Genomic DNA, 24,785 nt, shown 5'->3' with positions numbered 1-24,785 from the left:
AAGATGCTGTGGTTCTTGGAGGTCAGTCATCTCAGTCACAGGATGTAACAGCAGGAGTTCCTCAGTGTAGTAACCTAGGCCCAAATTCTTCAGCTGCTTCATCGTGACCTTCCCTCCATCATAAGGTCAGAAGTGGAGATGTTCCCTGATGATTGCACAATGTTCACCATTCATGACTCCTCAGATACCGAAGCAGCCCATGTCCAAATGCAGCAAGACCTGGACAATATCCAGGCTTGGGCTGACAAGTGGCAAGTAACATTCGCACCACAGGCAACAAGAGAGAATCCAACCATCACCCCTTGATGTTCTAAGCATTACTATCACTGAATCCCCCACTATCAACATCCTGGGGTAACCATTGACCAGAAACTGAACTGGACCAGCCATATTGTGGCTGCAAGCGCAGGTCAGGGCCAGGGACTCTGTAGTGAGTAACTCACCTCCTGACTCCCCAAAGCCTGTCCACCATCTACAAGGCACAAGTCAGGAGTGTGATGGAATACTTTCCACTTACCTGGATGAGTGCAGTACCAACGCTTTAGAAGCTTGACACCATCTGGGACAAAGCAGCCCGCTTGATTGGCACCCCACCCACCACCTTCAACATTTACTCCCTCTACAACCGACACACTGGCAGCAGTGTGTAGCATCTACAAGATGCACTGCAGCAATTCACCAGGGCTCCTTAGACAACAACTTCCAAACCCTTGATCTCTGCCATCTAGAAGGACAAGGGCAGCAGATAGATGGGAACACCACAAACTGCAAGTTCCCCTCAAAGCTACTCACCATCTTGACTTCGAAATATATCGCCGTTCCTTCACTGTCACTGGGTCAAAATCCTGGAACTCCCTCCCTAACAGCACTGTGGGTGGACTGCAGCTCAGCACCACCTTCTCAAGGGCAATTAGGGAAGGGCAATAAATGCTGTCCTGGCCAGAAATTCCCATGTCCCATGAAATAAAAAAACATACTGTATAGCAGACACTGTCCTGTGTTGCTTACAAAACATTTAGTCTGTTACAAATGTCCAAACATGGACAAAGAGCAGAGAACAAAATTGTAGCATTAACATCATTATCTACTCATGTGGATCCTTGGTGATCTCTGTATTGTGTATTCTGTTTTGCTTTGCCCAGAGTGGACACAATTACGGGAGATCAAGATGTGCATCATTATTCAAACCTGGCTATAAAGCTAAGAGCAGCAATTTGTTTAGTGTCTAAGTTTATAGCATCATGGAGACCTAATAACCATAAAGAGAGTCATTTATTTCAGCACTGTAGACTGTTGATTCTTTAATAAAACATGCAGAAAATTTGCTCTGCTCTATATGCTGACTTTAATTTTCCACCCATGCTGCTTAGCTCAGAAGCACATGTTACAAGGTTGAAGATGAAGTCACAAGTAAATGGAACTGCTGAGTAGATGAGCTGCCGAGAATAATGGGTAAATGTCATTCTATCATGGGAGGTGTTGGAAAACCCTGACTCCTCGTTATCTCTGTAACCTCTTCCAGCCCTATAAACCTTTGAGATCTCTGCGTTCCTCCAACTCCGGTGTCTTGTGCACCCCCCACTTCCATCATCCCCACTATTTACACTTGTTTCTTTAGCCATTTGACCCCTTAATCTCTGGAATTCTTCCCTCAAGCCTCTTCACCTTTCTGCCTCGCTCTTTGCCCCTTTAAGACGCTGTTTGAGACTCCCACTTTGACCAAGCCTTTGGTCACTCGCCCTAAAATTTTTTTCTTTGACTCAGTGGCAACTTTTGTCTGATGAGACTCCTTGAAATGCCTTGGGATCTTTTAGCATGTTAAAAGTGTTATTTAAATACAAGCCCTTGTTGTTGAATAGCCTAATTCAAAGTTCCAGTCATTATATTACTGGGCAATGTCTACACTGCAAAAAATCCTTTAATTTCTCAGTATGAAGGTTGACGATGCAGATTCCAGAACTATTTCTTAGTTTTAACTCAAACTATGGTCTTTCTTTAAAAGCTACCATTGTATTGGGGCCACACAAGATCTCTAGGATGGTCCAGAGGTAGAGGTGATCGAATTGGCCACTGCCCAGTATTAAAGCAGGCTGATAAACAAAAAAAACTACGGATGCTGGAAATCCAAAACAAAAACAGAATTACATGGAAAAACTCAGCAGGTCTGGCAGCATCGGCGGAGAAGAAAAGAGTTGACGTTTCGAGTCCTCATGACCCTTCGACAGAACTTGAGTTCAAGTCCAAGAAAGAGTTGAAATATAAGCTGGTTTAAGGTGTGTGTGTGGGGGGCGGAGAGAGAGAGAGAAGTGGAGGGGGGGGTGTGGTTGTAGGGACAAACAAGCAGTGATAGAAGCAGATCATCAAAAGATGTCAACAACAATAGAACAAAAGAACACATAGGTGTTAAAGTTGGTGATATTATCTAAACGAATGTGTTAATTAAGAATGGATGGTAGGGCACTCAAGGTATAGCTCTAGTGGGGGTGGGGAGAGCATAAAAGATTTTAAAATATTTAAAAATAATGGAAATAGGTGGGAAAAGAAAAATCTATATAATTTATTGGAAAAAAAAGAAGGGGGAAACAGAAAGGGGTTGGGGATGGGGGAGGGAGCTCACGACCTAAAGTTGTTGAATTCAGTATTCAGTCCGGAAGGCTGTAAAGTGCCTAGTCGGAAGATGAGATGTTGTTCCTCCAGTTTGCATTGGGCTTCACTGGAATAATGCAGCAAGCCGAGGACAGACATGTGGGCAAGAGAGCAGGGTGGAGTGTTAAAATGGCAAGCGACAGGGAGGTTTGGGTCATTCTTGCGGACAGACCGTAGGTGTTCTGCAAAGCGGTCGCCCAGTTTACGTTTGGTCTCTCCAATGTAGAGGAGACCACATTGGGAGCAACGAATGCAGTAGACTAAGTTGGGGGAAGTGCAAGTGAAATGCTGCTTCACTTGGGCCCTTGGACGGTGAGGAGAAAGGAAGTGAAGGGGCAGGTGTTGCATCTTTTGCGTGGGCATGGGGTGGTGCCATAGGAGGGGGTTGAGGAGTAGGGGGTGATGGAGGAGTGGACCAGGGTGTCCCGGAGGGAGCGATCCCTACGGAATGCCGATAGGGGGGGTGAAGGGAAGATGTGTTTGGTGGTGGCATCATGCTGGAGTTGGCGGAAATGGCGGAGGATGATCCTTTGAATGCGGAGGCTAGTGGGGTGATAAGTGAGGACAAGGGGGACCCTATCATGTTTCTGGGAGGGAGGAGAAGGCGTGAGGGCAGATGCGCGGGAGATGGGCCGGACACGGTTGAGGGCCCTGTCAATGACCGTGGGTGGAAAACCTCGGTTAAGGAAGAAGGAGGACATGTCAGAGGAACTGTTTTTGAAGGTAGCATCATCGGAACAGATGCGACGGAGGCGAAGGAACTGAGAGAATGGGATGGAGTCCTTACAGGAAGCGGGGTGTGAGGGGAAAGAGTTGTGGAAGGGGGCCGGAGTAGGACTGGAACAAGGAATGTTCCACATACCCCATAAAGAGACAGGCATAGCTGGGGCCCATGCGGGTATCCATAGCCACACCTTTTATTTGGAGGAAGTGAGAGGAGTTGAAGGAGAAATTGTTCAGCGTGAGAACAAGTTCAGCCAGACGGAGGAGAGTAGTGGTGGATGGGGATTGTTCGGGCTTCTGTTTGAGGAAGAAGCTAAGGGCCCTCAGACCATCCTGGTGGGGGATGGAGGTGCAGAGGGATTGGACGTCCATGGTGAAAAGGAAGCGGTTGGGGCCAGGGAACTGGAAATTGTTGATGTGACGTAAGGTGTCAGAGGAATCACGGATGTACACCTCTGACACCTTACGTCGCATCAACAATTATATTTCAACTCTTTCTTGGACTCGAACTCAAGTTCTGTCGAAGGATTATGAGGACTCGAAACGTCAACTCTTTTCTTCTCCGTCGATGCTGCCAGACCTGCTGAGTTTTTCCAGGTAATTCTGTTTTTGTTTTTGTTTTGGATTTCCAGCATCCGCAGTTTTTTTGTTTTTACTACTCTCCTCCGTCTGGCTGAACTTGTTCTCACGCTGAACAATTTCTCCTTCAACTCCTCTCACTTCCTCCAAATAAAAGGTGTGGCTATGGGTACCCACATGGGCCCCAGCTATGCCTGTCTCTTTATGGGGTATGTGGAATATTCCTTGTTCCAGTCCTACTCCGGCCCCCTTCCACAACTCTTTCTCCGGTACATCGATGATTACTTCGGTGCCGCTTCATGCTCTCGTCGGGACTTGGAAAAATTTATTAATTTTGCTTCCAATCTCCACCCCTCCATCATTTTCACGTGGTCCATCTCTGACACTTCCCTTCCCTTCCTTGACCTCTCTGTCTCAATCTCTGGTGATAGACTGTCCACCAATGTCCATTACAAACCCACCAACTCCCACAGCTACCTCGACTACAGCTCCTCACACCCCGTTTCCTGTAAGGACTCCATCCCATTCTCTCAGTTCCTTCACCTCCGTCGCATCTGTTCCGATGATGCTATCTTCAAAAACAGTTCCTCTGACGTGTCCTCCTTCTTCCTTAACCGAGGTTTTCCACCCACGGTCATTGACAGGGCCCTCAACCGTGTCCGGCCCATCTCCCGCGCATCTGCCCTCACGCCTTCTCCTCCCTCCCAGAAACATGATAGGGTCCCCCTTGTCCTCACTTATCACCCCACTAGCCTCCGCGTTCAAAGGATCATCCTCCGCCATTTCCGCCAACTCCAGCATGATGCCACCACCAAACACATCTTCCCTTCACCCCCCCTATCGGCATTCCGTAGGGATCGCTCCCTCCGGGACACCCTGGTCCACTCCTCCATCACCCCCTACTCCTCAACCCCCTCCTATGGCACCACCCCATGCCCACGCAAAAGATGCAACACCTGCCCCTTCACTTCCTCTCTCCTCACCGTCCAAGGACCCAAACACTCCTTTCAAGTGAAGCAGCATTTCACTTGCATTTCCCCCAACTTAGTCTACTGCATTCGTTGCTCCCAATGTGGTCTCCTCTACATTGGAGAGACCAAATGTAAACTGGGCGACCGCTTTGCAAAACACCTACGGTCTGTCCGCAAGAATGACCCAAACCTCCCTGTCGCTTGCCATTTTAACACTCCACCCTGCTCTCTTGCCCACATGTCTGTCCTTGGCTTGCTGCATTATTCCAGTGAAGCCCAACGCAAACTGGAGGAACAACATCTCATCTTCCGACTAGGCACTTTACAGCCTTCCGGACTGAATACTGAATTCAACAACTTTAGGTCGTGAGCTCCCTCCCCCATCCCCACCCCCTTTCTGTTTCCCCCTTCCTTTTTTTTCCAATAAATTATATAGATTTTTCTTTTCCCACCTATTTCCATTATTTTTAAATATTTTAAAATCTTTTATGCTCTCCCCACCCCCACTAGAGCTATACCTTGTGTGCCCTACCATCCATTCTTAATTAACACATTCGTTTAGATAATATCACCAACTTTAACACCTATGTGTTCTTTTGTTCTATTGTTGTTGACATCTTTTGATGATCTGCTTCTATCACTGCTTGTTTGCCCCTACAACCACACCAACCCCCTCCACTTCTCTCTCTCTCTCTCTCTCTCTCCGCCCCCCCCCCACACACACCTTAAACCAGCTTATATTTCAACTCTTTCTTGGACTCGAACTCAAGTTCTGTCGAAGGGTCATGAGGACTCGAAATGTCAACCCTTTTCTTCTCCGCCGATGCCGCCAGACCTGCTGAGTTTTTCCAAGTAATTCTGTTTTTGTATTAAAGCAGGCTGCCCTGAGCCAGGCTGCTTCCTCCTGAATCATTAGCATCTGGCTTGGCTGAGGGCTCAGCTCTGATACCTCCCATTGCTGACACTTGATTTTCACATTAAGGCTGGCAAATTTGGCCCACTGTCTGAGACAGCCAGTGTCTGTAGAAGTATCAGTCTGACAGAGGGGAAAACCAGTAAAACTTGGAAATGAAGGGTGCCAGTAAAACTTGTTCAAACTGGTCTTGTATACCTTAAAATGGAACTCCGGTATTACTGGTGCCAGTGTTACTGATTTTCACTGGGATTTCACAATTTTGAACTGTTTTGTCTTCTGGGGGTGCCTTAAGGAGAGGGCAAGACCATGGAATCTATGTCCCATTGCAGTGTGCCTCGGTTTGAAACAAAAACAGAATTACCTGGAAAAACTCAGCAGGTCTGGCAGCATCGGCGGAGAAGAAAAGAGTTGACGTTTCGAGTCCTCATGACCCTTCAACAGAACTTGAAGGGTCATGAGGACTCGAAACGTCAACTCTTTTCTTTTCCGCCGATGCTGCCAGACCTGCTGAGTTTTTCCAGGTAATTCTAATTTTGTTTTGGATTTCCAGCATCCGCAGTTTTTTATTTTTGCCTCGGTTTGAGACCTGGTGCAATGCAATAAGCCTGAGGTGGTTTCATTCGGTTCAGCTGCTCTGATCTGATGGCTTCAGAGCAGACCTGGTCAGCTATTGATGGGTCAATAATTAAAAATAATATTGCAGCCTGTCTGACTGCAGCTTTGTGGAAAGCAGACAGGAGCTGTTTGTTTAAGACCAGAATGTGTTTGTTTGCTCTGTGACAGTTTTCAGCTCAAGGAGTCAGTGGAGCAGGGGCTGCATGTTTATGTTGTTGCTGAGCAGTAATTTACTCCCCGTCAGCCTTGACTGCTGGGCCCCTTGAGAACAGACTAGCTGCCTATGGGGTGGGGGAGAGGCAGAGCACAGACAGACTTACCAATGAATTTGAAAAATAGATTGGAATTAAGTATTGTGTTACCTGGTGTACACGGTGCACCTGAGTATCAGTCACCATCATTTCCATCAGACATGTTACACAAATCACTTGAGGATACAGTTCTGTCAGTGGCCGTATTTTGCCCTGGATGTTGACGATCGTCGAAAGGTAGATGTCACGAAACGGGTGATAAAATCGCTGGCGTTTTTTTCCAGATTAGCCCAGTTTCCTTGACACCCAGGCCCCCACCCCAACTAAAATGAGTGCAAGGGGGATAAGAAGGAAAACCACAAATCCCAGGGGGCTGTTGCTCACATGCACAGCTAGTTAAACATTTCTGTTTGGAAGTTCGGTAGGTTTACTCCGTAGGATAGACTTCTGGTTACTTTGGATCATAATACGAGTAAGATTTTTACAAGTATCAGCACAGCTAGTAGATACTGATGTAAAATATTCAGTGGTGAGAATGTGCATTCATCACTGTCATTGATTGATTCCTGAGAGTCATGAGACATTTAGGCAAACTTAAACCTTTATTTATTTTTCAGTATAGTAGGGAAAAATGATGATGTACGATACAATATTTTGACTCTCAGTTTGATGAGGTGCAGTATATGGACTTTCCCCTCTGGTGAGGTGCAGTATATGGACATTTCCCTCTGGTGAGGTGCAGTATATGGACTTTCCCCTCTGGTGAGGTGCAGTAGATGGACTCTCCCACTTTGATGAGGCACAGCATATGGACTCTCCCACTTTGATGAGGCACAGCATATGGACTTTCCCCTCTGGTGAGGTGCAGTATATGGACTCTCCCCTCTGGTGAGGTGCAGTATATGGACTCTTCCCTCTGGTGAGGTACAATAGATGGACTCTCCCCTCTGGTGAGGTGCAGTATATGGACTCTTCCCTCTGGTGAGGTACAATAGATGGACTCTCCCCTCTGGTGAGGTGCAGTAGATGGACTCTCCCCTCTGGTGGTGTGCAATAGATGGACTCTCCCCTCTGGTGATGTGCAGTAGATGGACTCTCCCCTCTGGTGAAGTGCAGTAGATGGACTCTCCCCTCTGGTGATGTGCAGTAGATGGACTCTCCCCTCTGGTGAGGTGCAGTAGATGGACTCTTCCCTCTGGTGAGGTGCAGTAGATGGACTTTCCCCTCTTGTGAGGTGCAGTAGATGGACTTTCCCCTCTGGTGAGGTGCAGTAGATGGACTTTCCCCTCTGGTGAGGTGCAGTAGGTGGACTTTCCCCTCTGGTGAGGTGCAGTAGGTGGACTTTCCCCTCTGGTGAGGTGCAGTAGATGGACTTTCCCCTCTTGTGAGGTGCAGTAGATGGACTTTCCCCTCTGGTGAGGTGCAGTAGATGGACTTTCCCCTCTGGTGAGGTGCAGTAGGTGGACTTTCCCCTCTGGTGAGGTGCAGTAGGTGGACTTTCCCCTCTGGTGAGGTGCAGTAGGTGGACTTTCCCCTCTGGTGAGGTGCAGTAGGTGGACTTTCCCCTCTGGTGAGGTGCAGTAGGTGGACTTTCCCCTCTGGTGAGGTGCAGTAGGTGGACTTTCCCCTCTGGTGAGGTGCAGTAGGTGGACTTTCCCCTCTGGTGAGGTGCAGTAGATGGACTTTCCCCTCTGGTGAGGTGCAGTAGATGGACTCTCCCACTTTGATGAGGCACAGCATAATGACTCTCCCACTTTGGTGAGGCACAGCATATGGACTTTCCCCTCTGGTGAGGTGCAGTATATGGACTCTCCCCTCTGGTGAGGTGCAGTATATGGACTCTCCTCTCTGGTGAGGTACAATAGATGGACTCTCCCCTCTGGTGAGGTGCAGTAGATGGACTCTCCCCTCTGGTGGTGTGCAATAGATGGACTTTCCCCTCTGGTGAGGCGCAGTAGATGGACTCTCCCACTTTGATGAGGCACAGCATAATGACTCTCCCACTTTGGTGAGGCACAGCATATGGACTTTCCCCTCTGGTGAGGTGCAGTATATGGACTTTCCCCTCTGGTGAGGTGCAGTATATGGACTTTCCCCTCTGGTGAGGTGCAGTAGATCGACTTTCCCCTCTGGTGAGGTGTAGTAGATGGACTTTCCCCTCTGGTGAGGTGCAGTAGATGGACTTTCCCCTCTGGTGAGGTGCAGTAGATGGACTTTCCCCTCTGGTGAGGCGCAGTAGATGGACTCTCCCACTTTGATGAGGCACAGCATAATGACTCTCCCACTTTGATGAGGCACAGCATATGGACTCTTCCCCTCTGGTGAATTGCACTATTTGGTCTCTTCCTCTTTGGTGAGGTGCAGTATACGAGCTTTCCCCTCTGGTGAGGCACAGTATATGGACACTCCCACTTTGGTGAGGTGCAGTATATGGACTCTCCTCACTGGTGAAGCACAGCACAAGGACTGTCCCCTGTGGTGAAGCACAGTATATGGACTGTCCCCTGTGGTGAGGCATAGTATATGGACTCTCCCCTCTGGTGAGGCACAGTATATGGACGCTCCCACTTTGGTGAGGCGCAGTTTATGGACTCTCCTCACTGGCGAGGCGCAGTATATAGACTCTCCTCACTGGTGAGGCGCAATATATGGACTCTCCCCTCTGGTGAGGTGCAGTATATGGACTCTCCCCTCTGGTGAGGCGCAGTATATGGACTCTCCCCTCTGGTGAGATGCACTGATGATGATCATCTTGGGTAAAATCATATTCTTCTTCTAAAACTCTCAAGGCCCAATGCACTACCCTCCTGGGGCCTGGGGTTCTTTGCATTACTAACATTATTGAATACAAGTGCAGAATTAATTAGATATGAAATATTGGGACTCATTTTTAAACTTTCATAATATAGTGCTTAAAAGTAAAAAAAAATATTCAAGGCAAACTTGTTAGTTACTTCCATCTGGTGTGTTAGCCATGGCTCAGTTGGTGTCATTTCTTGCCTCTGAATTAGAAGGTCGTGTCACCTAGTCTTCGCTCAAGTCTTCGTGTCTTGACTCCTGAAAATTGACACCTTACCCAGGCTGACACTGTAGAGCAGTGCTGAGGGAATGCTGCACTCCTGGAGGTCTTTCAGATGAGACCTTAAGCTGGAGCCCATTCTACTGTCTCAGGTGGATGTAAAAGATGATCTAACCATTATTGTTTTGCTGTATGTGGGGCTTGTGTGTAAATTTACGAATGTATTTCCTACGTTATACCAAGGACTGCATTTCAATAGGACTGCAAACTGTTTGGGATATCCTGAAGTTGTGAAAGGTGTTATAAAAATGCAAGTCATTCTTTTTTTTGCTGCTACTGACTTTTATTCGTCCCTTTTCTGTTCTGTCTCACAGCAGTGCCCCTAGGTATCATCGTCATCCCTGGCGACAGTGATCTGGAGATCTGCCGCATACACATTGAGAGGCTTCAAGAGGTACCCTTAAGACGTTTACTTTTCTCTCGGGTAGAAAGGACATACTTTTGCATGAATTATGCTCTTGTTGACGATGCATTTCATTTTAATTGGTACTCAGAGAGAAGTGTCTGGAGAAGCAGAAAGCTTGAGCGCTGCTTACCCTCTGTCATAGCTATCGACATCAATGCTGCAGTGCCCAGAGCAAGTAATTCAATTGAAACTTGCTTCTTTCTATGTGAATAATACAGGAAAATTAGAGACGGGAAGATTGTCACCAGACATGAGAGCCAGAAAATATCAGCAGTGAAATGTGGATTCCTGCCCACAATTCCCCCACCCTCCTGGGTGCAGTAAGGTTACATTGGAAGCTACGAATTGAGGAGATCATTCAGCCCTGCAAGCCTATTCTTGATGCCATTCTGGCTTTTACAGATTGGCACTGAGCAAAAGCCAGTTGCTTCTCTAAAGGGATGGAGAGATGACCAAGGAGAGAGTTACCCCAGAGTCTGCTCTTAAGCATTCTCTATGGGCAAATGCCAGAGCAACATTGGTATAGGCTTGGGAAGAGTTGGCTACGTGAGTTCTTCGCAGTTGATGACCTACGGCAAATGGGCGCCAGTTGGGGGAAAGGAAAGAATATGCCTTAGAATTCCAACTGAAGAAGAAAAATAGATTTGTAAATTTAATCTAGAATAACAATTCATTTAATTTTTCCTCTACCCATCTTAAATTTATTCCCTTCCAACTCAAATAATGTCCCAGCTCGGAAGGTCTATCCTTTTCCCAGATATCTGGCAGAAGTGAATGACCCCTTGTCAAAATATTCTACAAACAAAATATAGAACAACAAAATATTTCACTCACTCCTGGAGTTTGCTGGCCAAGCTCAGCAGGGTGTAGTGTTGTCAAGTGTGATTAAATGTGTTCCTGGAGGTTTCATCACATGACTTGCCCCCCTGCTCCAACCGTTAGTCAGTCAACACATCTATCCTTGTGACGTACTGCCTTCTGACACCAATTGGAAAGCAAAAGGACTCATTATCCAAACGGATGATACTTGACTATCAGCTAGACAGCCTTTGTTTCCCATTTTCAATATTTTTATACCTGGTAAAGAGAAATGGTCAAAGAAAATGTTTTTAAAAAAACAATCTTTTTTAATGTCCTGAAGATTTTTCTCCAGGATTGCACAAAGCAGTGTCCTGGAGATTGATCTGCAATCCCTGAAGACTCCAGGCCAATCCTGGAGGGTTGGTTGCCCTCCTAGGTGAGACACAGGAGATTGTATGTGAGGACATCTCTCCCTCTGCTCCCCTTGGGGGTGGTGGGGGAAGGGAGAGAGAGAGAGGACCCTGCACAAAATGTCTGCCTCTGAGCAGCACTTTGAAATTATAAAGTGTAGGAACAAAGGAGAGCTGAGTGATACCAGTCAGGAAATGAGCTCCCTTTAGAACAGATAACTTAATGCAGATGAATTGTGTTACCCCACCCTCTGGCCTAGAAAAATTGTATTTGCTAATCTCTTGTTTCTATGATTAATATGCATTGACATTAAAGTAATTGAGGGTTGATTTAAACTGATTGATGTAGTTCCTTCACCTTTATCAAAAACTTTCAGTGTGACACAGTTCTGGCATTCCCAAAGTTTTGATTGATCTTCAGATTTATTTGATTTGAAAAAAAATCTACTATCTTTGAAAGTGCATTGCTTTTATGTCTCTTATGGTTTTTTTATTTGCACATCTAAGAAATTATAATGACTGGATAAGTGACAGAAAGCAGAGGAAAGTGGTGAATGTTTGTTTTTCAGACTGGAGAGGAGTGTGCTGTGGTGTTCCCCAGGAGTTGATATTAGGATTGCTTGTTTTTTTTTGATATATGAGAACCTGAACTTGGGTATGGGGGTCTTGATTTGATGTTTGCAGATATTCCAAAAGTTGAAAAAGTAGTGAACAATGAGAAGGATAGTGCAGACTAACTGATAACATACACAGACATGGTTTTTCTCCCCCTCTAATCTTTCATGGGATGTGGGCATCATTGGCGAGACCAGCATTTGTTGCCCATCCCTATTTGCCCTTGAACTGAATGGCTAGCCAGACTATTTCAGAGGGCAGTTAAGAGTCAACCACATTGCTGTATGAAGTTACAAATAGGCCAGACCAGGTAAGGACAACAGATTTCCTTCCCTTAAGGACATTAGTGAACCAGATGGGTTTTTACTGAGACTACCTTTTAGATAATTACTCGAATTTAACTTCCACCAGCTGCCATGGTGGGATTTGAACCCATGTCCCCAGAGCGTTAACCTGGGCCTCTGGATTACCAGTCCAGTGATATTACCACTCTGCCACCATCTCCCTTCTCTACATGTGGTAGATAAGTGTGAGCTGATTTTGAAAGAAGAATGAGGAAAGACAATATGAACAAAATGGTGCATTTTTAAGGAGGTGCTGGAAGACAGTAATCTGGAGGTTTGCATATGTACACCTTTGAAAGTGCCAGGACAAAGTCATTACAAAAACATATGAGAACCTTAACTTTATAAATAGAGGATAGAGTGCACAAGCAAGGAAATTATGGTAAATCTTTGGTTAGGTCTTAGCTGGAGTATTATATATATTTGTGGGCACCACACTTTGGGAGTGATGGCAAGGCCTCAGCGAGAGTGAAGATTTGATTTACCAGGGTGATAACTGAAAGTCCCTTTTCCCTAGTATGTGGATACTTGTCCTTCTTCAGAGCAGAGAAGGATAAGGAGGTGTTGCGCTTTGGAATGCGCTGCATGAAAGTGTGGTGGAGGCAAATTCATTAGTGACTTTCAAAAGGGAATTGGATATGTACTTGAAACGGAAAACATTTCAGAGCTGTAGGGAAAGAGTGAGGCTAATTGGATAGCTCCATAAAGAGCCAGCACAGGACAAGCATGGAGGCTGAATGGCGTGCTTCTGTTCCGTAAGATTCCAGGATGGTTCACATTGTAAAACAATAGTGTTAAGTGCCTTGTTTTGAGTTTACGTTGCATCAGAAAGGCTTTGTAGCTGGCTAACTGCACGCTGCTGTTTGAGGCAGATAGTAGCTGGCTAACTGCATGCTGCTGCTTGAGGCAGATTGCTTTTGCAGAATTAGCCAGACGATTGCTATATATCTACACTGGATCACGTAGAATTGCTGATCAGCTGAGAAGAATGCTTTGGTTTTGTGGGCAATAGCCAGATCTTCATGTTTTCTGCTGGCCTGAGGTGATTCTGCAGTAGGAAGTTAGCAATACTGTCAGACTCCTCCTCCCCACTCCATGGTGCTCAGCTGGAGCCATACACATTGGCGACCACTTCACCGAAATTGTTGCATTTTTTCTGCGTAACATCAGTTGCGATTGGTTGTGGAGTGTATGCGGCCTACAGCCCATGGCAGGATGCTGCCAAAAGAGCAAAGTCAGACACATTAGTGCTCCTGTGCCAGCTGTGGCTCCAGCTGACATCACATGTATGCCAGGAGCCAAACTGCAGAGCGATGCCAGTAAAATACAGTCCCTACACTGCCAAAGTTGTTCTGTAACTGCCTTAAATTCGCAATTAATTCCCATCTCCCCATCTCTTGTCATACATTACCAAGTGTCCCTTGCAATAAAGGTGACTGGTTAATGCTGCTGCACAGCTGCCTCCTGCAAGTGCCTCAACTTGGCAACCTTTACCTGTTGCCGGTGGGAAATCTCAGTAGTATTATTTGGAAGTGATTGCTGTATCGGTGTCCCTCTTGAAATAACAAAATCCTATTGTGATGGGTACAGCAGTTGTCCCCTAATTACTGATGCGATGCCAGATGTTCTGCTCTTCCACAGGATTTGCCCCTGGTGCATCCCTCACTCCAGCGATTGGTGCTGCAGGTTTGTGACCCGGGGATGCTGTTTCACCTTCTGCTTGCATGCTGCAACTGCTGTTGTGATTTATATAAAGTGTTTGCATGTAAATAAAATGTGCACGTGTGGTCTGTGAGGGGGCTTGGTTTGCATGTGCTGGCTGCACCATCAGTTCTGTGGTACAAAAACAGCAACAACACTGCATCATAATCCTTTAGACACCCCCCCTTGACCAAACTGTTACGATTGTAGAATATAGTATGTTGCTGTTTAAAAAATAAAAGCCAAGATCATAAACCAATGTAAAGGAATTAATTGGTAGTTCTCTCTGCAAAAGCTTCTTCCTCCACTATGTCACAGTATTGGAGGGTGGAGGGTGGTGATAACGAACCACCGATGGAGTACATCAGTGGGCCACCTCACTTCATGAGCTTCAGTCTCGCCCCAGACTGAGGACTGTAACCAGATTCTTCCCTTCGAATCGTGGAAATCTGATGGAGAAGTCAGGATCCGATTGTCTAGCTTCATAGACTTTTTTCTTCAAATGCACAGTTCCCATATCAGGCACACATGCTTAATTTAGTGTTTAGTGAAGATAATTGGCCTCATTTGTTCCTGTGTTGTATTCTCTGTCTGAGCACGGTGACATTCATCATGTCGTCATGCCCTTGGTGTTGCCTACAAATCACACTGCCCTGGTTTCTAGTATTTTTGTGATATATTACATCCTTTGTTCTTTTTGTATCTTCAAGCTCTTCCCATTGGAGAACAGTATGAAATAAAAGAAGAATCCACATGACTCTTAACAGCCTGACAGGCCACATCATGAATGCTCTTTCCGTAGCACAACAAGCCAAAAGGATGGTTAGCTGTAAATGGCGGGAAGGTGTTATAGGCTCCCACGACCCACTGGGCGCAAGCATCCTGCTGGATGTCAAACTGGAATGTAGAGCCAGTGTTCCGTTTACTGGGACTGCATGAAGCGGGGCTCGGGCCCTATACCATCTCTGACTCAAAGACAGAAATAGTACTGCTAAGTCCAAGGCTTGTTCTGTTGTACCCCATTGTGCAGTGTTTTCACAAGTAAAATTCCTGAAAGTGCTAATGGGTTTCTTTCACCTCTTTTTGCAGGAGGACGATGGCACCAAGTCTAAAACCTTGTCTTCACAGAAGCTATCCCCAAAATGGTGCTTTCTGGACTGTAAGTATCCATTTGAAATTGATTATAAATGTTCAAGGAACGTTTCTTATAATTGGATCACCCGGATACTTGATTCACTGTTACATTTAACTGGCCCTTTAAAGAAGCATTCATATTTATTGCTATCCTAGACAGCAGGATCACCGTTATAATTCATGGACCCTTTAAAGGAGAATTCCAAGGAAATAAGTTGATAGGCAATGGAATTACCATTATGATGCGGGGGCACTTTAAAGGAGAATTCGAATAGAATAAGCTGCTGAACACTGGGAAGGCTGCTATAGAGTGCAGACAATTTTTAAAGCTATATTATTTTTTAAATGGGTTCCGGGATACCACAATCACTGTTAGTGATCCTGAAATAAACCTGTGGGATGAACCAGCAGTGTGGCAGCTGCTGCAGTTGGGGGACTGAATATAAATTCAAATTGCGGAGCTTCTTGCCATCTATTGCCTACTCCTTTGTCCGATTGATAACTGATCACCAATACTGCATCACAGGAGCAAATGATGCTTCACAATGAGAGCAGGAAAATGCTGAAGGTTGTAGGATTAGTAGGGCATCTGTCCAGAACACATTTTTAAAATTAACGTGTAGAATTTAATTATAATATTGAGCAATATTTATTCAGTCTTGCACAGAGCCTGCTAAGAGGTGAGGGAGTATTTCTTTGTGGTCACTCACAGAACTGTTGAAAGGTGAATGTGGTGCAATACTTATTCAGGTCTCTCAAAGAGTGTGATGAGAGAAGAATTTTATATAGTGTTTATTCAGGGTCTCTCAGACCCTGGTAAGAGGAGTACAGTATAGTATTTTCTCAAAGTCTCACACACAGCCTTGAAAAAGGGGAATATTATGTAGTATTCATGGGCATTCACAGAGCATAATGAGAGGGTTTATGATGCGTACCCTGATAAGGGGAGGCTATAATGTAGTATTTATGCAGGGTTTCCTATAAAGCTTAGTGAAAGAGGATTGCAATACAAAGACATTGACTAAGATTTTGTGGTGATATTGATGGCAAAACTGTCAGTAATCTCTGACCATTTAGCACGGAAATCAGAAGTTATTGTCAGTGATTTTGCATTCCCCCATAGGGTGCACTGTGGAAGTCTGCCTGACTGAAATACAGTAGAAATCACTGAGCTGACGAGAACTTGGCTCTTTCATGTTATCAATCTCGGTGTAAGAATCCTTGCAAAAGTTACATTCTGTTGATTGGGTGTACTAGGATTTTGACTGTACAAAGTTCATAATCACTGCTAATTAGCCTTGCTGTGCCTGAAAACCAAATTTTATATTTGTGGAATATCAAATTTCTCCATTATGATGAAAAAAAATCACTTTTTTCAAGATTGTGATATTTCAGCTTCTATCTTAATACCATGTTTATGTCCCAGTCATTTATTTGATTCTCTGTAACAATTTAAAGTGAAAAATTCATTGTATTTTACTTCTTAGTTTGCTGTCTCTGAGAATTGTGGCATTAGATTTCATATTCAATTACTTCTGTGAAAAGTTTTGCTCTAATTTTCCCTTTTAATGCTTTATAGCTAATCGTGCATTAATTCCCTGGTTCACTAATTTGTGGAAATAATCTTTCACTATTGAATCTCTCAAACCCTTTCAAAACTTTGAACCATTCTGTGAGAAGCTGCTGAACCTCCGCTCCTTCACTAAATACAGCACTCAAGTCTCCCATCACAACTATATCCATTTCTTCTTTGTCACAGTGATGAATCAACACTGCATCTATTTTTCATGGCTCCACTATGTTCTTTAATGTCTCTCTAACCCCTTTCCTCACACTACTGTACCTGGGAAGCTCTCTCTCGTACTCCTGTATCTGGGGAGGTCTGTCTAACCTTTTTCATACTCCTGTACTTGGGGAGGTCTCTCTCTAACCCCCTTTCTCACAATCCTGTATTTGGGGAGGTGTCTTTAACTGTTGTTAATTGTATATTAAGTGTGTTTAATTGTATGCCAACGATGGTCATTAATTAGGGTTTCACTTGAGCACATATAAAGAAATACATATTGAAATTGTGGTGGGGTTGAGTTAGGAGGTGTATGCTTGTAATCTTCCACTCTGTTAACAAATGTAAGACCAAGTAAAGATTGGCTCCAATTTTGTCCTTCACCAACTGGCTTTCCAGATTAGAACAACTGTGACCTAGCACACATCCAAACAGATTCACCACTTCCATCTTTTTGTAATCAGTTTCGTTGTAAAAACCCAGGATCCTATTGATCATTATTTTATGTCTTTTTTCTCACCTGCAAATCCTTTTCCAAAAGCTGTGTATTTGTATCTCAAGACCGCTTTGATTCTCTGCTGAATTGAAAATTTTATTATTGGGTTGGGGTTATTTTTCCATTCTTAGTTTTTAGGTCCATTAGTATCTATGTTGCCATATACCTCCCCACTCCTTCAATCAACCTATGTCTTCCTTGCAGAATCCTGCATTCTTCCTCACCAATTGTTGTTCTCCCCTTCCCAATTTGGGATCAGTTGCCAATTTTGATGTCATCCCCTCATGACCATTTTCCAAATAATTTCTAAATACTGGGAAGAAGCAGGCTTCAAACATGAGCATTGTTGCAATGTATGCCAAAGCTGCTGCCAATTTGCATGCAGCAAGGTGCTGTAAATAGCAATGAGATACATGGACACTGGGAGAATCCCACACTTTTCTTTGATTACTGCCTAAGGATCTTTACCGGCATCTGAACAGGAGGGCAGGGCCTTAAATTAACACCTCACCTGAAAGACGGCATTTCTGCCAAGACAGCATTCCTTCTGTACTGCACTGGAGAGTTAACCTCGACTTTGTGATTACATTAGTCAGGCTGACATTTCACTCCATTCTCCTACCTCTGCTGGTATTACCACTCCACATAAAATCAGGCCCTTTCTCTAAATTTACTTTTAACTAAATCTCTTTATTTATCATGGAATTCTGATCTTTCCCTTTAGTTCAGTTTGGAATACTGTTTGGAACACAATTGTCTGATGTTTTATCTAGCACCTTTCCCATCCAGGGGTCTGTTCGCATGTGTTTGCTGCCTTTGTCCTTCTACATGGTGTAGAAGTCACGGGTTTGGAAGGTGCTGTCAAAGTAGGCTTGGCAAGTTGCTGCAGTGAGTCTTGTAGGTGGTACGCTCTGCTGCCACTGTGTGCCACTGGTGGAAGGAGTGAATATTTAAGTTAGTGGATGGAGTGCCGATCAAGTGGGCTGCTTTGTTCTGGAATGTGTTGAGCTTCTCGAGTGCTGTGGGAGCTGCGCTCATCCAAACAAGTGAGGAATATTCCATCACACTCCTGACTTGTCCCTTGTAGATGGTGGGTGGGCTTTGGGGTGAGTTACTCACTTCAGAATTCCCAGCCTCTGACCTGCTGTTGTAGCGCCAGGGCATTAGTGAACCAGATAGGTTTTTACAACAATCAGCACTGGTTTCATGGTCATCACCAGACTTTTAATTCCAGGTCTTTATTGAAATCAAATTTCACCATTTGCCATGGTGGGATTCGAACCTGGGTCCCCAGAGCATTACCCTGGGTCTCTGGGATACCAAAAATACCATCATGCCATCGGCTTCTAGTCCCTAATCTGGGGCTGTTCTCCTTAGGGACTATAAGGCTAAGATGAGATGTGATAGAGTTGTTCAAAATCATGAAGGGCTTGGACAGAGTAGATACAGAGAGACTGTTCCCATTAGTGGATGGCCAGGAACCGGAGGTCACTGATTTAAGATGATAGACAAAAGAATCACCAGAGACATGAGGAAAAAAAACCTTTTTATGCAGCAAGTGGTTAGGATCTGGAATGCACTGCCTGAAAGTGTGGTGGAGGAAAATTCAGTTGTGACTAATTGGAAAAACACCTGAAGAGAGCAAAATTGCAGGACTACAGGGAAAGGGCAGGAGAGAGAGATGAGCTGAGTTACTCTTTCAGAGAGCCAGCATGGACACAATGGGCCGAATGGCCGTCTCCTGTGCTGTAGGCATTCTATGATTCTATAATGAAACGAAGTTATTGCACCCATGTGTGTAAAGCTCAGGGAATCAGCTCAAATCTCTGACAGTTTGGGTGGCTTCTTAAATTGTTAAGAAGTCTGTGCCAGATTTAAGTATAAAGGGGTTTGTTTTGACAAGAAAGTGAGTGTTTCCAAAGTGGCTTGGCTGGCTCCCATTCTGTTTGATTAAACGCACCATTGTTCTGGGTGGCTTCTCATCATCTTCACCTCTAGCCTAAAAAGACAGAGGGGGGGCTAGTAAGTGGGAATGAGGGACTAGAGAGGGACGGAGTTTTGTGGGGAGGGAATTTTCTCTTGTGCGAACAGAATGTCTCTCTGAAGGTTCAAGCTGATTAAAGTAAAAATATGATCTCATTGATGAAGAGAGCCCAATGTCCAGACAGCTGCTGACCTGACTCAAATAGGTCTTCCCTGTTACTGGCGAGATCTGACTAACTGTTATTAAACAGCTGGAGGGTGCAGGGGTGGGCTTGAAGCTCAGAATATACATTGAACAATAGATCTGAATTATATAATGCTTTGTAAGGAGACTGCTGCTGTGATATGGGTAGAGAGCATTCTCTGTTCTCAAAAGGCTAGCTGTGGGATTTGTACACAATATTGTATTAGTCAGCCCACAGGCCCGGCAAGCAAATGAGTCCTCAAGAAGCCTGTCTAGCAGATTGAATCATTTCAGTCTGTACTGGTTTGATTATATTCATTTTGTTATTTCCCCTGGTAATTTTCCTCTCTCCAAGGTTTAGCGCCTACATAAATCTCAAACTTGCCCATAAGGTGTTCATTTATGTGTACGGGCTCCTTAAGTTTTTTTGTGGAGCCGCACACACATAGTAAATAAAGGGGACCGGCCTGTGCCCGGCCTGAGTGGGATCTTGCAGGTGGCAGCTTAAAGGGAACGTTGCTGGGGAAAGGAGGGATACCGATTAGAGGCGTACTTCCTCTTCAGATGTAGGAAAATCTGAGGGCAAGTAATCCCACCAGAGCACTTCCACACCCACCTGATAATGACTGTCTGTCCTCCTTGCAGGGGAATTGCTTGCATATTGTTAAGAGAGAAAGAAAAGTGATAGATTTTTATATTCAAAAGATAAAAAAGTTGAGAAATTTGCTGTTGATTAAAGCGATGCTTTGTAATCTCTCAGATAACTGGGATCCATGTTATCCTAAAAAGTGGAAAATGCTGACTAAACTCAGCGGGTCTGGTAGCATCTGTGGAGAGAGAAACAGAGTTAACATTTCGAGTCTGGGTGGCTTCTTTGGAGCTGTCCATTTTGTTTTTATTTCAGATTTCCGCATCTGCAGTATTTTGTGTTTATCCTGAAAAGTGTTGGGCTACTACTTTTAATGAACTGGAAGTGCTGGAGGACACATCTGTATGCATGGGTGCTGTTTGTGTTCATAAAGGTCATCAATTTGTTTTCTAAAGCTTCTTAATCACACATCTTATTGTAAGGGCAGTTTGTGGAATGCATTTGCATTAAATTAATTTTCTTTTGTTGATCTCCATTAAAGGCCATTCAGTAAGGATTGAAATGCTGCACACTGAGTGTCCCTTGTTCAATTTGAATAGTTTTTTGACAGCTGAGATTGATTGCAAAAACCCGTTTGCTTGTTATTTAGCCTCACAATTGGAAGTAAAGCCTCCATTGACAGGAGATATTAAGGGTTAGATTGATCAGTTACATAATATTTTGTGGGACATTTTGTTTTTTTTTCTGACCATCAGACTAACGATACAGTAACACACTGAGTCAGCTGCAAGTGTCGATCTCAGGCAAATGGAGCAAGATAACCCACCAGAGGCCAGGTTCTTTACCAGTTGGCAGTGCCAAACCACTCGTGCTACACTCACACATCTCCTAGTGGAGACTGTGGAATGGCACAGTGGCTCATCCTAAGGCTTCTTGCCTTTGGGTGGACTGCCTCTCCCAAAAGAGTATGGGATTCTTTCCATTGAATCATTTACCCTGAAAATCTCTCAATTTCCACTCTAGCCAGCCTGCCCCTGCTTGTTGCTTTCAGATATGCCAAGTTTTGTACCCCATACTCTCTTCATGATGAAGCATCAAAGTCAAGCTGCTGACCACAGATATTCATCACTGAGACCTCAGCTAATTGTACAAAGAAACACAAACACTAACTTTTGAAAACTATTTCCACAAGGGGTGAAGTAGTTCTAGGCTTTCTTGTAGTATTGTACCCTTGCACAAATATGTGAGGATCAAAATGAAAGCCGTATTGAACTGTGTACCTTGTCACACAAATGACTTAAGAAAAATAGTTGGTGACTGCCTGTCTTGTTGCTAGAAGAGAAGAGAAGTGGGTTAATGTGGCCAGTGTCCTTGATGCAGTCACATGCTTCAGTTATCTCTCTGTTCTTCACCCCTCAGCTTAGAGACCAGAAGGGGAAAGATGGAGAGGATTGAAAATGAGGATAAAAATTTTAAAACAAAAACAGAATTACCTGGAAAAACTCAGCAGGTCTGGTAGCATCGGCGGACAAGAAAAGAGTTGACGTTTCGAGTCCTCATGACCCTTCAACAGAACTATTCTGTTGAAGGGTCATGAGGACTTGAAACGTCAACCCTTTTCTTCTCCGCCGATGCTGCCAGACCTGCTGAGTTTTTCCAGGTAATTCTGTTTTTGTTTTGGATTTCCAGCATCCGCAGTTTTTTGTTTTTATAAAAATTTTAAAATTGTTTCGGAACTGGAGTCAATGTGGGTCAGTGAGCACAAAGGTGATGACGGGCGAACAGGACTTGATATGATTTAGGATACAGGCATGAGTTTTGGATGAGCTGAAGCTTATAGAAGCGAGCAGTCTATTTATGAGCAGGCCGGTTCCGCAAACTGGCTGCTCTCGTCGCATGTAAAGCTTCCAGGTATTATCCCCAGCAAGGAAAGATGAAAAAAAAACAAAAACAGAATTACCTGGAAAAACTCAGCAGGTCTGGCAGCATCGGCGGAGAAGAAAAGAGTTGACGTTTCGAGTCCTCATGACCCTTCGACAGAACTTGAGTTCGAGTCCAAGAAAGAGTTGAAATATAAGCTGGTTTAAAGTGTGTGTGTGGGGGGCGGAGAGATAGAGAGACAGAGAGGTGGGGGGGGGGGGTGTGGTTGTAGGGACAAACAAGCAGTGATAGAAGCAGATCATCAAAAGATGTCAACAACAATAGTACAATAGAACACATAGGTGTTAAAGTTATCTAAACGAATGTGCTAATTAAGAATGGATGGTAGGGCACTCAAGGTATAGCTCTAGTGGGGTTTTTTATTTTTTTATTTTTTTTATATTAGAAAGATGACTCCACATCACATCTGGCAGCAGCTTTTGAGCTGAGCAAACACCCTGCTGATCCCAGTTCAACGCAACCTGAAAGCAGACTAGCAGCAGGCGCTGCTAGCTCAGCTTCACTGAGATTTTAAGTTACTTTCAAGAACTGGGTTTGGGAGTCAGGAGCAGGTTGTAAAGGTGCCAATCTCCACTTAGTCAGCTGGAAACAGATTTGCCCTTTGAGCAGATACTTGAGGCTGTGCTCTGACCCTCAAAAAGAGAAATGGCCCCCTCAGGGGAGGAGGCATTCTTTAAACTCTGATTTCCTCTGTCTTTTCTGGCATGAGTACTTGGAATCTAAGGTCTTACACCCTCCAGGCTATTGTTCTCCTTTGGCATTGACAAAATGGACGCCCTCATAAATTACCATAAACCTTTGACCTTACGGGTCAGTCAGATAGAATCCTTTCAATCAGTCTGTGAGAAGCGACCCTCCCGCTGAGCCTTTGTCTGTTGAAGTGTAGTGTGCTTCTCCTGTCTTTCCATCTACATTCAGTTCAAAAATTACAAAAAATGGAACTTCCAAAAACTCGTCCCATTTTGCTCATTTTTGCAAATAATGAACAGGATAGTTTTTCCTAAAAAAAAAAGCTTCTAATTGTGTATAAGTCTAGTTTTTGGCCCATTTATTGCCTAGTGAGAATTCAACACCCAGGAAACATTTAATGAAAATTGCAGGCTTGTAGCAGATGTAATCTCAGCTGCTTGAGAAGCGACGGTGGTTAAAAGTGAGTGAATGTGCCTAGTTGAGTCTGTGGTTAGCTCTTACCTCATCACATTTTTTGACCTCAAGTGTGTCTCGTCTTGAGTAACAGCTGTGCCTAATTACACGTCTAGTCCTGACCAGCCGGCAGGAGTTTCAGCTTCACTAATTGCTGCTCTTTCACTTGACCCCGCTTCCCGTTGTCCTGAGACTGTGTTAGGGTGAATCATTGTCAGCAGCTCACCCTGGCAGTCTGTAATCAGTTAATGATTACAGTTACCAGAGGGTCTTGATTGTTGCTGACTTGTGATAATGAGATGCTGTAACCACTGCTGTGTCCAGATTCAACATGATTAAAGTTACTCTTTCTTTTCATACGTGGGGGTGGAGAGGGAGGCGGGATGAGGGGGAGACCCTGATAGCTGTTAGGCTGGCATGATTTGATTTTGAGCTGAGCCCTCAGGTTCATGTTGCAGCGCAGGCTGTTGTTCTCAAGCCTTCACGCTTCTTGCTTCCAGCATACGATACAATCTGGCACATTTGATATTTTGAGGAATGGGCCAGAGTTCTCCTTACCCTGGGTTACTGATGCCATTGAATTGCTGCTCTGGGACAGTCGGTTCAGGGTGCATAAGAGTGACAAGACCAGCGCCTGGAGGAAACAGATGAGTGGGCTACCCCAAGGGTCTGTCTTAGCCCCAACCCTGTTCAACTGGTACACCAATGACCTATTCCAAACCCGGTCCTGGAAGTTTTCTACGCCGATAACATCTGCTGTGGCAAGCAGGTTCAGACTATCCCCGAGCTGGAAGACAGACTAAATAACAATAGTACAAAGCTGGCCAACTACTCAAGACATGGTGCCTAAAACCGTGCTCCTGTAAGAACAGTCTCTGACACCTTCCACCTTCACAATGTCCTACACTAAGAGGTAATGAAACATCACCCTGGTTGACCAGAAACTGAAGCATGATCCCCAGCCTTTTTATTGAGGTGTCATGTACAGATAGCGCCTTATCAAGACTGTAGATAAAATAGTCTCCTCATTATACTGGCCAGTACCTCCTGGGTATCACTGGCCAAGACCCAACGGACCTTTGCTTATGCCATCACGTACTCAACTGCAGAATACTGCACCCTAGTATGGGACTAATCTACCCACCTAACTTACCGATATGCAATTCAACTCAACAATGTTCATCATCACAGGTACTCTTCGACCAGCTCATCACCTCTGGCTCCCAGTCCTGAGCAACGTTGACCGTTCCCCACCTCCACAGATCAGGAGGGTAGTTGCAACAGGCAAGCTACTGGAGAGGGTCTACTCCAACCCAAGCCTTTCCTTAGTCATATATCTCCTCAACCGACCAGCAGTATGCCTTCCCTCACACCGACCCATGTGGTTAAACCCACCACATCAAGGAGTAACAGCTGAGGACCTGTGGCAGGAGGTTTGGCAGAAGAAAAGCACCCGCCAGAAACACTCTCATCGT

The 24,785-nt window shown here is 44.8% G+C and overlaps 1 protein-coding gene across 2 annotated transcripts in view; it reads left to right on the top strand.

Moving 5' to 3' along the window:
• dgkza (diacylglycerol kinase, zeta a) overlaps positions 1-24,785 on the top strand; it is a 328,455-nt gene that overhangs the window by 135,397 nt on the left and 168,273 nt on the right. Inside the window, exons 23-25 of one of the 2 annotated variants that reach the window (XM_041196988.1) lie at positions 10,095-10,174; positions 13,998-14,042; positions 15,147-15,216. In XM_041196988.1, the coding sequence (XP_041052922.1) occupies positions 10,095-10,174; positions 13,998-14,042; positions 15,147-15,216 (195 nt within the window). The remainder of the gene's footprint in view (positions 1-10,094; positions 10,175-13,997; positions 14,043-15,146; positions 15,217-24,785) is intronic. The other variant, XM_041196989.1, reaches the window with a different exon arrangement.

Source organism: Carcharodon carcharias, chromosome 10 (assembly GCF_017639515.1).
Source record: "Carcharodon carcharias isolate sCarCar2 chromosome 10, sCarCar2.pri, whole genome shotgun sequence".
NCBI classification, from domain to species: domain Eukaryota; kingdom Metazoa; phylum Chordata; class Chondrichthyes; order Lamniformes; family Lamnidae; genus Carcharodon; species Carcharodon carcharias.
The sequence above is the reverse complement of the archived record's forward strand: the minus strand, read 5'-3'. Positions and strand labels throughout refer to the sequence as shown.